Here is a 14,494-nt window from a genome sequence, read left to right on the forward strand (position 1 = left end):
TAAAGGAGACTGATTATGATAACAAAATATAAAACACAAGTGCTTTACAAATTATTCTTAAAAGCTTTGTTTGAATATGACCCTTAACATTTTTAGTCATGAGCTAGTTGCTTGTAAAACTTGTAAAGTGTGTATCAACACCTGAAATATAAATTTAATAACCTTTTAGCATGAAATTAATGCAACTCCATCCAGTTTCTTCTATTTTGAAACTAAAAATTGGCCTTTTTTATTCTGAAGAGCCCTCTGAAAAAGCAATAGCATACTGATGAAGAAACTCCCATGTTGTTTCAATTTGGTGTTGAAGGAAGAATTCTATAAAGGTTGGAGCCTCAGACACTCAGAGATACAGTTCAATGCTTAAAAAAAAAGGAGCACAAAGGAACAAGGTTTTGGAAATGTTCTTAAGGAGTCAGCAGAGTTTTGAGGAGGCAGAGAGCAGCTTTTCCAAGGAAAGGGCTGCCCTGCCAGCTGCGCTCAGAGCACCCAGCAGGGGTGCAGGAGCCAGCTCAGGTTGGCTGTTGGGTGGAAACTTCTGCAGCACCGTGGCTGGGCAGGGAAGAAATGCTTTTGGGTGCCAAGTTTAAACTGGCTCATTTCTGCCTGATAAAACTGTAGATATATTTCCAGAGCTACGGCTGGCAAAGGCTCTGCATCTGCAATTGTATTGCATAATGTCACACTTGCTATGAAGACCTACTGAAAATCCTGCTACAGTACCTGGAGACCACAGCACTGACAGTGAAATTGGACCTCTCATAGGTGGAGTTTAAAAATTATAAAACATGGCAGTAAAATAACACCACCTGCCTTGAAATTCACACTATTTACTATTGCTGATAGTGTGCCAACTGCACTCTGGGATGTTTTCAGCATACATGTTCTGAAAATAATTTGAAATCTAATCCAGAGGCATTGGAGGTAGGTTTTGGAGTAGAAGGCATCAGGAGAGCAGTTGTCTGGGGAAATGAGCTTTAGCCACTGGTTTGCTGATTACAAGAAGATGCCTTTCATGAGCCACCCTAAGGACTATAACTTTAGATACTCAGAGAAAAAAGAGACAAGTGATATAATAAGCTTTTCAAAGTAACTGCATATGATTATGCACTTTTGGGTGTTATTAATTCTATAAGAAAAGACTCAATTCTGAGATATGTTATAGTACACAGTGTAACTCATTTTGAGCGTAGTCTACAGTGGAATTCAAAAAATAGGAGAATGAATCAACAATAGAGACAAATCATCTGGATATTCACATTATCAGCAGAAATGGGGGAGGAAAAGTCTAAGTATTAAGGAGACTGGAGGAGTTGTGATTTATTAAAATGCCCTTCTGCTTGTAAGTCATATAATGACAAAGCAGAATTCTTCATTTTAATGATGTCTACAGTAATGCTTTAAAATTTTTTGCCTTTTAGCTTAAATCTGCATATTAATATTGGAAAATTGCAACTCTTTCTACTGACTAAATCCCTTTTCTTTCCCTTAATGGATCAAGGCTATTCATGCAAATATATATTTCACTGTGGATTATACTTTGTTAGAGAAATATAGAGCTATTATTTGCAAAAGGTCTGCTGTATTTAAGGCAGATGACTATGTTAGTCTTTATGAAATACTCTAAAGCATGCATGTATGTCAAAGTTCCTAAAATGGAGCTGACGATATTAATCTTCCTAATTGTTATAGAGCAATAATATCCAGTGAGATAATTTAGGTCATTGAGTTTCCACAAAGTTTTGCCCCTGCTTCCATCCCCTCCTTTTCTTCTCTGTCTCAGGAGACAACCAGTCCTTAACTACCAAAATACAAGTGGTGTCAACCTCTTTTCTGGCAGATGTCTTTGAGGAGCAAATAGGAGACTGAGAGAAGGGGAAGGACAAAATGTGTTGTGTAAACAGTGAAAAAATGAAAGGATGAGGGTAGAGGGTTGGAGAGGCATCATGTGCAAGCCTAAGCCACACCACCATGAGAGAAGCTATTTTTTGGGGCACAGGGGCAGCGATGCCTCAGATGAGTGAAGTCTCCCAAGCCCCACCAGCAGGGTTTTACCCAGTGCCCTGCTTTCCTCTTTCCAGCCGTGCGGGCGGTGCGCGCTGTACGCGGCTGAGCCGACACACGGACACCATGTCTGACTTGCTGCTGTTTGCTGCCAAAAGCAGCACTGGCAGATGAGCTTGGCTCCTCTTCCTGCATGTCACCCACCTATATCTTATTCCCTGAGACCCAAAGGATCTGAACCATCTCTCATATTGCTGTCACACTGCTGGATGTGGGAGAACTGATCCATGTGTTTTGGGGACAGAACAGTCCACTGGAAAAACAGCATAATCTGCTGTAAACCTGCTTTGCCCAAGAAACTAAGTCTGGTAATGAAGCAAGGGCAGAACCACCCCAGCTCCTCTCCCAGGTCCCATAACTAATATTCTTCTCATTTAGAAAAGAATAGAAGGTAAGAAATTGCCTGGCATTTAACTGGTGTGATCCTTCTTCTTAACCAAGGCCAGACAGCAGAGGAGAAATGAGTATTCAAGTGGTTGAAGAGAAGGACTTTGGAAGGAGATTGTGAAAATGAAAAGTGACAGGGATAGAAACAGGAAGAAAAAGAAAAACTTGATGCTATCATTACACCAGTTTACCATCCAAGTTCTAGGACAGTTAAGACAGGGATTTCACACTGGCTGTCTATTAGTTGCATGCCAAGTGCCCCCCTGATCTGTGAGTATCACAATGATGTAAAATGAATAAGTAGTTGTGATAAAATGGAACATTTGTTACAACTAAAAGCATGAGTTATTAACAGTTGCAGTTGAGAGTTGAGTGTCTTTTTTGAAGTGCACTGTTACAGGGAGAAATCTTGTGTTTTCTATGCAGCCACGGTAGCAGGTCATGTTAATCAATAATGGAACTCAGCTGGTATCCCAGCTTGGCAGAGAAAAGAATATTGTTACGTCTTAAGGGTCAGACAACTTGGATAAAATGTCACAGCAACATCTGTTGGTGACATACAAAATCTGTTCATCCAGTATGTTCAGTCAACATTAAAAGTCCCATGGTTAAGAAAGAAGCATTACAATAGGTGTAATGAGAAGCATCGATTGAAATTTTTAGAAAGATGGATTAGGGTTGATATCTTTTCATGTGACAAAAGAGCAAGGCCACTCCTGATTTAAAAAAGCAGGCAGACAATTTTTTAGAAAGCCCTTCAGGGCACCCACGTGGACTGGAGAGGTGTTAAACCCAAATTTTAACGGCAGGAACAAGTTGCTTCAAATCTGGTGATTAAAATAAGTTGTTGTGACTGACAACATGCACATATATGATTTATTTTTGTTTCTCTGTGGGTTTTGTATGTCTGTAAGGATTATAAACTATTCTTACTGGAAAGGAAGAGACAGCCATGACTACTATACTTCCTGGCTTATGGTGATGGCTTCATCTGAGACGTTTACCTGCCAAAAGCTGGAGTGATTGTGGTGTGTCTGATTGGTTTTTAAGCTTTTCTTAAGCCTCCTGTCTTTTAGAAAGGATATTAGGTCATTGGACCTTTAATACAACACTGCCAATTCTTATGTTATTTTAGGGTGGCATGTATATGTTTTGTTTTACCTGTACATATTGGCTAGTTTCAGGTGAACCTGAACAGGTCTATTGATATGTGTAAAACCATACATAGAAACAGGTAAAGATGTAATCCTTAACTGGATAATAACTCAAAAAAGATCTGTGTGTTCTTTACTTAGAAGAAGAGGGAGGTGACATGTGGGAAAAGCCTGAAGTAATTTGCCTGCAGTTATATTTCCTGAGAGTTTTTTCTTGAATTTTGCTATGCTGCATGCTTGTAGATAATCTATATTTTTCTATATTTAAATAGCATTATTTTACTTAGATCTCTTCTAGGAAGATATATCTGAGTTATTCTTCTGGATATTTAGTACTCTAATAAAATTAGTTCATATGAAATAATTGTTAATTCATTTTGTGAATTATTTCTGTGGTAACATGGAGTTATTTCAGGGAAATTTCTACTATCTTCAACAGTGGCCAAATAAGATGCTGTTTAAGCATAACTTAGACAAAGGTGTGTGAGACAGTGTGACACTGGATTTAATATAATTAATCATCAGGGAAGTGAATATGTCCATGGGATGCAGATGACAATAATACTCCGGCAGCTTATTTTAGTTTTTGTCCATTTCTTTTCAAAGGATCAGCCCAAACAAACTTTGATCACTTTTCTCTTTTTCTGCCCCACATTGCCTGGTGCTGGCCTTATACTGCAAACCACTCAGCAGCATTTTGATCTTTTAAAATTTCTTCTCAAAGTTCACATGCTAATTCTGTTGATAACAACTGATTTCTTTGCACAGTCCTGGAAGTACTAGAGAGGAAAAAGAATTAATAATTCCCTATGTTGCTGAGATGTTGAGTGCTCATCTTCAGTTAAAGGCCTGATTGTTTTTAGAGATGGTACCAATTGACTTTTATTCAGATCTTTGAACCTCTTTCAGGTGCTTCACCTTGACTTAGGTGAGATGAATAAAAACTGGTGGAGTAAATTGAAGGTTTCCTGACTTCTCTCCCCTTGACTGGAACCATACGGTTCTTTTCCTATTTTATGAAGGCAGTATTGCAGCTTTTGGAGGCTGAGCTTCTAAAGCCTTCTGATCCAAGGGAATGAAATAGGAATCTGGAAAGTTTTAAAAGTTTCTAGGACTGCAACTCCTTAGATGTTTTAAGTGTCACATGAAAATAAAGCTTCCCTACAGAGAGAAGCAGCCAGTCACGGAGGGAAATGAGTCATTGCAGCGAGGAGAGGAACGACTTCTGTGCTTCTCAGTGCCAGTAATGCCAGGGTTTAGAGTGTAAAACTAATAAATTGAACATCACACATTGAAAGACTTTTGAGTTTCCTTATCTCCCTGCTAATGCAGAATTTATTTCCACATTATTTATATATAAAATTGTGATTCTTATGGTACTGAAAAGCTGGTAATGGAGGAAAATTAAAGACATTGAGTAGCAGGAGAATGTTTTTCCAAGAAGGTTGGGTGATGTCTATTCAAAACTGTGCATGGATAGCCCAGTAATTTCTTAGTATTTCTTGTCTTGTTGGTAATTTAAAGTATCCACCACCGTTGCCTAGTGGCATTTACATCTTTTTACTTAATGCCATGAAATAAAGAATAGAAATCAGGTGTCTATGTTTTTCCTGCCTTGTACTTGACAATTTTGGTAATTGCAGTGTTTTAGTTCCTCTTCCCTCTAGAAATGCAGCAAACTCCCTTGTGCAAAAAAGACAGATTGCTATCTTTTTACATGATTGCACCTATATTTTTGGCTGGTGTGACCTAAAGTAATGCTGAGGATTTTGAGAATGGGAAAAATAAAGAAAACTGTGCACTGACCTAATTTACACTAGATGCTTAAAAATCTGACAGAATCCTTTCATGGAAGACTATGGTGATATATGTCTGGTTGTTCTCATCTTCAGCTGAATTCTTCTCAATCAACATTGTAAAAGTACTGAGGAAAGTGTAATTTCAGCATGAGACATTGACTTAAACATACCAAAGGCACACATTGTTCTAATTTTACATTTCTTATCACTGTCTTTAAATACATCACACTTGTTAAAATAAGTGTTATTTATTAAAAAATGGGCAATAATGAGGGACAAAACTGAGCAGCTTAATTTTAGTCCTGAGGTCTCAATTTGTTAATTCATTTCTGATTGTACAGCCTGTGTGAAAAGATAAGTGAAAGTGCTTTTACTGTGAGATTTAAAAATTCTGACCTCTCCTCTCATGAGAGAGAAACTGGTTATCAGAATATATGAATGTTATGAATTGACTCAACACCCAGAGGTGGTTCATCCCTTAAAAAATCATCCTCCTTGTTAAGCAGAATCAGGTGGGGCCCATTAAAATGTGTTAGAAGTGCCAAGTGCCTCTGAAAACCTTGGCCCAGAGCTCAAGTTAGTTCCCTCCACTGCCAGACCAGGAGAAGGCAGAATGTGCAGCCTTGTGCCTTCACCAAAGTATCAGAGAGGGATGCTCTGGGAGGCCACTGGTTCATTTGTCTGACCTATCCCTCACAACAATGAAATGCCACAGATTGTCCTTTTCACCTGGGTAAAGATAAAATTTTGTAACTTCAAAATCTAAATAAATTCTGATGTATTAACCATAACTAGTCAGTATCTCTAGTTTTCTTGCCCATCTAAGTGCTTTTTATGATCCAAAAGTGTGTAAACATACCAAAATATATGGTCACTTGTTTATAGGCAGTGCTATGCGAAGCTGTGGATAAGAAAAATTGGTTTTGCTCTTATGTGAACTAATTGAACTTATTCATTAAATAAAAATGACAATTTTAAGTGACCTGCTGTGTAAAGGATTGTTTTGATTATTAGCATCCTACTGGGTCACAAAGCCTTGTTGCAGGGGTGTTTGTAATGTCATTGTTTCTCTGCAGTGACTCTGAGATGATGAGCATTTTAAACATGTCTTAAAATGCCAACCCCTGGGGTATGTTCATTAGATTGAGACAAAAGTATCTATGACTGCATAGACAGCATCTGTCAAACAAGGTTGGTGGAGACACATCACATCCAGTTGGAGGTATCTCTGTCTTGGAGGAGGTGTGAGGTGTAAAACCTGTATTATTCACAGTGGAAGGATATTTCAGGCAGCTATCAGTGTGCAATACTAAATGGTGTGTTTCTGAGGAGTTGAGCTGGTTTGTTGCTAACATTGGCCATGTAAATTTGTTCCCATGACTCCAGCACTGACAAATATAAAGTCTTGAACTGCTCTGTGTAATTATTTCTAGTATTAATTACCTTGACAAAGTGAATTCTTGTCTATATGCTAGTAAAAACAAGAGGTAATATGAAGAATAGTAGCTATTCCTTTCCAATGTCTGCCTTTTCTTGGTTTACCAGAATTACATGTATTTTTACATCTTACTACTTCTCTATCCAATCTATCTCCAGCAATGAAGCCAGCTATACTGTTAGGCTGCAAAAGGAACCAAGTCAAATAATGTTCAGAGGCGCTCTGGTAATAAATATTTTCAAGTCACACAGGGTTTTCACTCTTCACTGGACCTTAGACTGTATTATATATGAAATAACATAAGAGAGATCTCATAGGGAGTCAATTTATGGTTTTGTTTCCGTTTTTAAGCCCAATAGCAGGGATGAACCAGACCACATCCAGAGCAGAATGATATTGATGGCAGAAGAATAATTAAGTTGTAGCCCATGTATGCCTCCTGTTTGTGCCAAACATTTCTATTTTAAAGAAGCAAGATGGTTATAAATGCGCACAGTGCCAAGAGTCTGGCCTAAAGTACATGTCCTCTCTTTGCAGCATTTCAGAGATTCCTTGGGAAAGAGGATGTGTCTCAGGAGATAGAGGAAGTTTTGGCAGAGTCTCGAGCCCAGAGGAACACCAAGCTGGTGTCGGTTGTTCAGCTGCTGAGAACACGCGCGGTGCGATGGCAGATCCTGACCGTGGTCGTCACCATGGGCTGCTACCAGCTCTGTGGGCTGAATGCTGTAAGTGTCCTTCCTCAGGCCATGGCACCTCCTGGGGAGCTCCTTTCCCTTACAACGAGGTTTGGATTACACTATTTACCAACCTCTGTGAATTCCCTTTAGCAAGGACTCTCTGAGAGCAGTGCGTGGGAGGATGCACAGAGATCTGTATTGCCTGGGGGCTTTTAAAACAAAATATGTTTGAGGAAAGCCATGTTGTGTTAATTTTGAAGGAATACATGGAAAGGTAGAAAAGATCAGCAAAGGAAGAGGATGCAGCTTTCACTTTAGATACTCAGATTCTCTGTTTCTGAATATGCCCCATGCTTAGTCAGAGTTTTTTCAGTAGACATTTCAGCGTGGGTTCATTCAGTTCAGTACTTACAGGAGTCATCATAGCTTCCTATAAGGGATTTTAAAAGGTTGCACAGAATACTTAATTATTTTGTTGCTTCCATATTCCTGTCTTGGAAAGTGAAGCAAAAGAGAGAAAAGAAGAAGCAGTGAATCCTATTGGCCATTAATATGTCTGAGGCTAATGGATACCAGAAGTCTCCTTCACCATCTATCTGAGCCTATATGAGAAGGTCACAGGACAGTTTAGATTGGAAGATCCTTCCACCTGGCCCAAGCCCTTGCTTAGAGCAGGAATGACTTCAGTGTTTTCTCAGGCTACTGAGGGTCTTGTGCAGTTGTGTTTTAAACAAATTCAAGGGTCGAGAGTCCATAACCCTCTTGGGCAACCTCTGCCAGGTGTTTACACCACTTACACTGTGAAAAGAGTATTCTTTATATCCAGCCAGAACTATCCTTGCTGCAGGTTTTGGCATCTGGCATAGATGCTCTATGCTGCACAAGACAAATATTCTCATGAAGCACCTCAAAGGGAAAGGGTTTTTTGTCATAGTTCAAAGGTATTTCTTGCTCATATATATGAAAAGCAATATTCTCGCTGCTGCAAGGAACTCTCACTGTGCTCTGCATCACACTCCAGCTGTATTTTCCCTCCAGGGCTAATAAATCTATGTGCTTTTGTATCTGTGAACATTAGCTCAGGCTTACCTCAGGTATCTCTATAGCTTTAATACTCCAAATAAAAGTAATTTTTCTAAGACTATTTAAAAGATTAATGCAATTGGAACTCTGTACCTAAAAGCTTTTCACAAAATACTAGGAGAGAATTAAAAGAGTTGTTTCATTCTGTGGGGTAAACTATGATAATTTTTGTATAGGTGGTGTTTTCTTCTAATGGTAGGATTTCAGTGCTAATGGCAGGTTATTTTATTCCTCATTGTGGATACATTTTTGAGAAAAAATCCCCAGAATTATCTTGTCATCCAGTCTTTTTAAGATTTATCAACACATAAGGGAGAAAAAATGACACTTATAGTAGTAAACAGACTTTTCAAATAATGGAGCACATTGCCTATAAGAAAAGATCACAGCTAAATTTTCAGGGCAAATGGAAGTGTTTTGGGACTTCAAGGATACTTAATAGTTGATGGAAATTGTCCAGTGTTCTGTGGCAGAACAAAACCACACTCTCATGGCTTCAGTGAGGTGTGGGTAGATAATCAGGCATCTCCAGTCCAAAATGGTTGCCAGAGTTACTTAAAAGTGTCATTGGATGGCCACTTTCTGAAAATATGCCTCAGAAAAACAGTCTTTGTCAGGAAACTTGTGTGTTGAGTTGGCTATTTCAAGCCTTCCTTTTTTATTATTACTCTGTTTCTCTTCTCATGCAATGTCACCAAACATGAAAAAAAAAAATTATTCACACAAAAATTGCATTCTGAAATGGATTACTTAAACAGTTGTTAGTAACAGCTAATAGTAAAACCAAGACAATTAAGAGAGAGCTCAAGAGAAATAGCTGGACCACTTGGCTTTCCTGGCTGATGCTGCTCAAGTCATCTGAAGCTCCAAGATGAGAGGACAGGTCCAGGTGTGACAGATACTGGTGAACCTGGGTCTTGGTTTGCCTGAGTGCATCTGAATCAACCTGCTGGATCTGAGCCAGCATCAGCCAGGTTTTACTGGCAGGGAAGGCCCCTTCTAACTCATTTGCTTTGTCTGTAGTGCCCTGTTAGTCAGTCTGGTCTTTTCCACAACTACCATCTGGACAGGGCATATGGGAAAGTTGGGATTCCTTCAGGCAAGAATCTCAGGTCGTTCTCCAGGGAAATTGCCAACTGGCAGATTTCTGTAATCATCCTGCTGGTGCCTCAGAACACTTGCTTCTTTTTAAGGATTTTACTTAAGATAAAAATTTGTTTTGCTTAAAACAGTACATTTGTTTATTTCCACACGGAACAGAAATCATGATGAAGCTCCAATCATGTTAATGTTTTCAATTATAAAAAAATACCAGACAGCCTGACCTAAACTGACATAAATAAAATATTTCCTATTCGTCTCTTTTACTCTGTTAACATTTACCTGATACATATAAACCATAATAAACTGATTTATCCTCCACCATTTTATCTCCATTCTAAAGAAGTCACAAAACGATGGTGATGTTTCACTGGTGAATGTTATACTCTTTCATATCGAGGAATAATACACTGTATGACATACTGCTCTAAGGGAGTCTTTCCCAAAGTGGGAAGTTGATGTAAATGAGACCCTGATGCTTACCAGACTTGCTATTTTAGAATGTTGCCACTATACACTCTCTGCCTGGATATTGTCACTGCTGGATATGGTTTTAATGACTAAACATGATTGATTTCCTCTAAGTCATACAACCTGTATTTCTGTCCTTTAGTGACAGCTACTTCAAGCCTATGATTAAAACAGCATATTACTTTTCCCCAAGCAACTCTAATCTTAAAAGTATCTTTTCTTTCTGTGGATAATAAAGAGAGACTGGGGGGATGGCTTGACTGCAGATATCCACACTCCAGTAAGGTTAAAGCAGAAATAACACCTCACTCCTTCCTCCAAAAAATGAGCAGCTTCTTCAGTGCCTCACAACATCTCTTTCCTGTTCTCTCCTCTGTTGTTACAACCTATTGAAGTATTCCATACAGCTACACAAATCTGCTTTGTAAGCCACACGAAACCTATTTGTATCCTGTTGTTCAAGCATAAAGTGAGTTTCTTTGATTTACTCCTAAAGTGAATGAAGCTAAATTGAGTTGAAGCTGATTGTAATTCTGCCTGGGTCTGCAAGTGGAACCACAGCAGCGTTGTGCCTAATCCACCTGGAATTTGCACTTTCCCTACATCTGTTGTCCTGTTCGGCCCGCGGTGACTTGGGAATGCTCAGAGTTTTAACAAGTCCCACCTCAAGCAGATTAGATGGTTGGACTGAATACCAATATTTTGTAGTTTAACCTATAAGGATTGATAACTCATTTTATTCTCTCTGATGCAGATCTGGTACTACACAAACAACATCTTTAGTGAATCTGGGATCGATCGTGAAACCATCCCTTACGTTACACTGAGTACTGGTGCTGTCGAGACCCTGGCTGCTGTTTCTTCTGTAAGTACAGTTATGAAAATCCATTAGCATGCTTGATATTTTATTATTATTAGATTCTATTTTCTTATGCAGCCTAAAATATAAAAAGAATAGTATGTTGATTAAGTGTAATGGTTGATAACACAATTCAAAATATTATTTCTAATTTTAATCCTAAACCAAATTGTTTTCTTGGAATGTTTTTTTAAGTTGCTCTTTTAATTTAGATCCACAAAAGGAACAGAAAAAGTTGGTATGTCTTGCAGTGCTCTGTATGTATGAAGAGGAAGAAGGCAGAAACAGCAAGGGCCAAAGTATATTAAGTGGTGACTCATAAATTAGCTTACCTGGTATAGCAACCTTACCTGGCAGAGGTTTATTCACATCTCAGTCTTCTCCTGTGCCTGCTGGGCAGCTGTGGTGCTGTTTGGAGAAGGCTCAGGTGCAGTACAGCTACAGGTGTTCAGTGTGGCTGGCAGGAACAGCCACCCAGGGAGGTGGGAAGGGCAGCCTGCTAGAACAGGGGAGTCCCATGTGGTGTTCAATTCTGCTGCCTTACTCAGCACAAACAGGCATCCTTTCCTAATACGTGAGCTCCAGAGCAGGTCCTTTGCTCTGCTCTGAATGTAGAGGGAGATGTTAACAGAAAAACTCAGCCATGCACAGGAAAGGACTAGGGAAAAAAACACTAAATAAGCAAACTAAAACTTCAAGTTTCAGTAGGTGATTACACAATTAATTGCAAAAGGAAATACATTTATGTTTGCACTGCAATAGATAACAAGCAATGGGAGAAGTCTTTGGAATGGAAAGCTGCAAACAAGCCAGTAGTTCTTTCTTTGTTAGAATTTTTTCTTCATACATTCTAAACCAACTCTACTTGAACAATACTGAACACAGCAGCAAGAATTTTTAAATGTCAGAAGAGTGGTTTTGGAAAAGGAGTCCTTTTCAGTGGCAGAGTAACTGCCTGTGACCTACAAAATGTTAAACTAAATCCAGCTATCAGGTATGTTTTCTTATAGTCTAGGACATAAGGACTCTACAGGGTCACAAATCACCTTCTGATGTTTGTGAATTTCCACAAATCTGTTTTTTCCCTTTTTTTTTTAATTAAAGAGACTTTTATTTTATGATTCATTTTAATAGGTAGAAATAGAGAAGTATGAAAGTGCCTACCTCTTACAGTTTCTTTGTGATACTGCACACATGGTTCTTTGTTTAAGATATATGGAAAAATAATAATGATAATTCTACCACTGATTTAGGTGAAGAATACACCTCTTTTATGTGAAAACAGATGATAATTACATGGAGATTATTCCATGATATTAAAGCCATTCTATAAATAGGGTCTGTTATTTTTCAATTCCTTCTGTGCTGTCAGTTTGTGGGGTTTCTTCAGAGCACACTCTTCATACATAATAAGGTGGTTGGGTGTGCTTTGGCTCCTGGTATGTGTTTTAACTTTCTGTACTCAAGAGGAGGTTTTCTTAGTAATTTTTCTGTTAATGTTACCTGCTGTGCTTCTGGAAATGCTGATGTACCAATATACCTGTTCCCTTCCAATTTCTCTCTTCAGGACACACTGCTTTTTAGCCTTAATTTTATTTCCTTAATCTTCATAAATGTTTCATTTCTGTTGTTTAAAGGAACAACAACATGAATTTAGCTTTTCCATTGAAGATTTTGCAGCTTCTTTATTTGAGTAAGTTCCCATCGAGTTTTCATGCCTAGTGCTGAGGACAGGGGATTCCTCCCACTCCAAACCTCTCCCAATATCTCATTTTGATATTTAAAAAAAAAATCTCTTTCATAGTCTTAAATGCTAAGCCAGGTGCATGCCTTTTATACTATTCAGGGAAGAAACAGAAGAAGAGAGGAGAAGAAAACTCAATTTTCCTGGTATTTTTTAATCTGCTAGCAGAAACCAGATTTTTCTCACAATAAATCAGTAAAGGTAATCAGTTATAGAGGTATACTTTCTGTTCTCTTAAATGAAATAGCAATTGGAAATGTCCACTAGAAATCACGCACCATCTGTGATCATTATACATAAATTAGGTGGTCATGAGATTGAGCCTCAGAAAGAATACTTGGCATTGATGACCTCCATGAATGCCAAAGGAAAATAGGGAAATGGAGATAATAGAGATGTATTTCAGGGAGAAGCAAAGTAATATTGAGGAGATAAAATACTGAAACTGTGAAAAATTTTTAAAGTCTCCATTTAATTAATCTTTTGGCAGCAGCAGCAGCACAACAATAATAATGTTGATGTGGTCTATGATAAAAGACAATTAATACTCCATTCTTTTCATAGCTCTGTATTGCCTCAGATCCCTTGATATGCCCACTTGTAACATTCCTTGCCTACAGCTCCATCCCTCCTCCTTTCCAGCAAAAGCCATATAAACAAGACATTGAAAGATGAAACATTCAGCATAATTTTCCTTTCATTCACATAATTTGGCTGCAACTTACACAAACTCTTCCTAATTTACTTCATTAAATAAGTATAGCATTGCATACCTGATGCCCTGGCTTCTCTCTAGGGAGACAATATAAATTTTCTGTATATTTTTTGGTTAATGATAGAGAATTCCACCCCTTGTACTTAATACAGATTTGATTTAGAGGGCAGATTTGATTTTAGACTGGCTAGAAAATTGCTTTTTAGTGGGGTGCCCATCAATATCAGTTTGTTTCTGAAGTTTTCTATCCTCTGGAATGAAGTACAGATTTACTACTCCTAGACATGTTACAGAATTAAGTTACCTAACCTGATGTAATCTTTGAAGGAGGATGGAATATACCTAAATAATTCCCTGTGTTTGTTTGAAGTCTGTTCTATAACTTCTAAAGTAAGGGCATGCCACAAACTTTGTTATTCTTCAGTAAGATCTATTATTGTTGCTGTTTTCTAAGTTTTAGTAATTCAGGTTAACTTTAGTTGTTGTCTTACTCTTAGTGGGCAAAGAGAACAATTTTCCAGTGCCTCTCTTTAGCACAGCAGCAGGGTGAATGGAAGGGGAGACGGAAGGAAATGTCTGAAAAGATTCCTTCCCTCCTCCATGAAGCCAGCCTAGAATAAAAGGGAATGTTATTCAAATGAAGCATCCCACATCCAAATTTGCCATCTGTGGCACCAAATTTGGTTTTCTTATAGTGTTCACAGAAAGAGTCTAGATGTGACTATATTGAGAAGACTGTGCCCTAAGTATTTCCCATAGGATGATGCATGAAGGTGTTACTAAAAGCCTGTGACAGAGACAAGCTGTGTGAAGTCTGGAATGAGTTAAAATACATTGCAGTACTAGACCACAAAAGAATGTAGGAAATCCTTTGCAGTATCACACAGAAGCCAGGGAAGCCAGCCTTTTTTAGCAAGCTGATTTTAATGTGCTTTAGGATGTCATGAGAAAGCACTCTTAGACTCATTCTTTGTTTCTTTTACTGCTAAGAGATCTCAATGTAGA

At 38.4% G+C, this 14,494-nt stretch overlaps 1 protein-coding gene across 9 annotated transcripts in view; it reads left to right on the top strand.

Moving 5' to 3' along the window:
• Nucleotides 1-14,494, top strand: part of SLC2A9 (solute carrier family 2 member 9) — a 105,306-nt gene that overhangs the window by 54,962 nt on the left and 35,850 nt on the right. For all 9 annotated transcript variants that reach the window (XR_009486287.1, XM_059845169.1, XM_059845168.1 and 6 more), the window contains 2 exons: nucleotides 7,377-7,564; nucleotides 10,926-11,036. Coding sequence is in view for 8 of the 9 variants with exons in the window: in XM_059845169.1 (XP_059701152.1) it covers nucleotides 7,377-7,564; nucleotides 10,926-11,036 (299 nt within the window). In the remaining variant the exon portion in view is untranslated. The remainder of the gene's footprint in view (nucleotides 1-7,376; nucleotides 7,565-10,925; nucleotides 11,037-14,494) is intronic.

The sequence above is a fragment of the Haemorhous mexicanus genome, chromosome 4 (genome assembly GCF_027477595.1).
Source record: "Haemorhous mexicanus isolate bHaeMex1 chromosome 4, bHaeMex1.pri, whole genome shotgun sequence".
In the NCBI taxonomy this organism is placed as follows: domain Eukaryota; kingdom Metazoa; phylum Chordata; class Aves; order Passeriformes; family Fringillidae; genus Haemorhous; species Haemorhous mexicanus.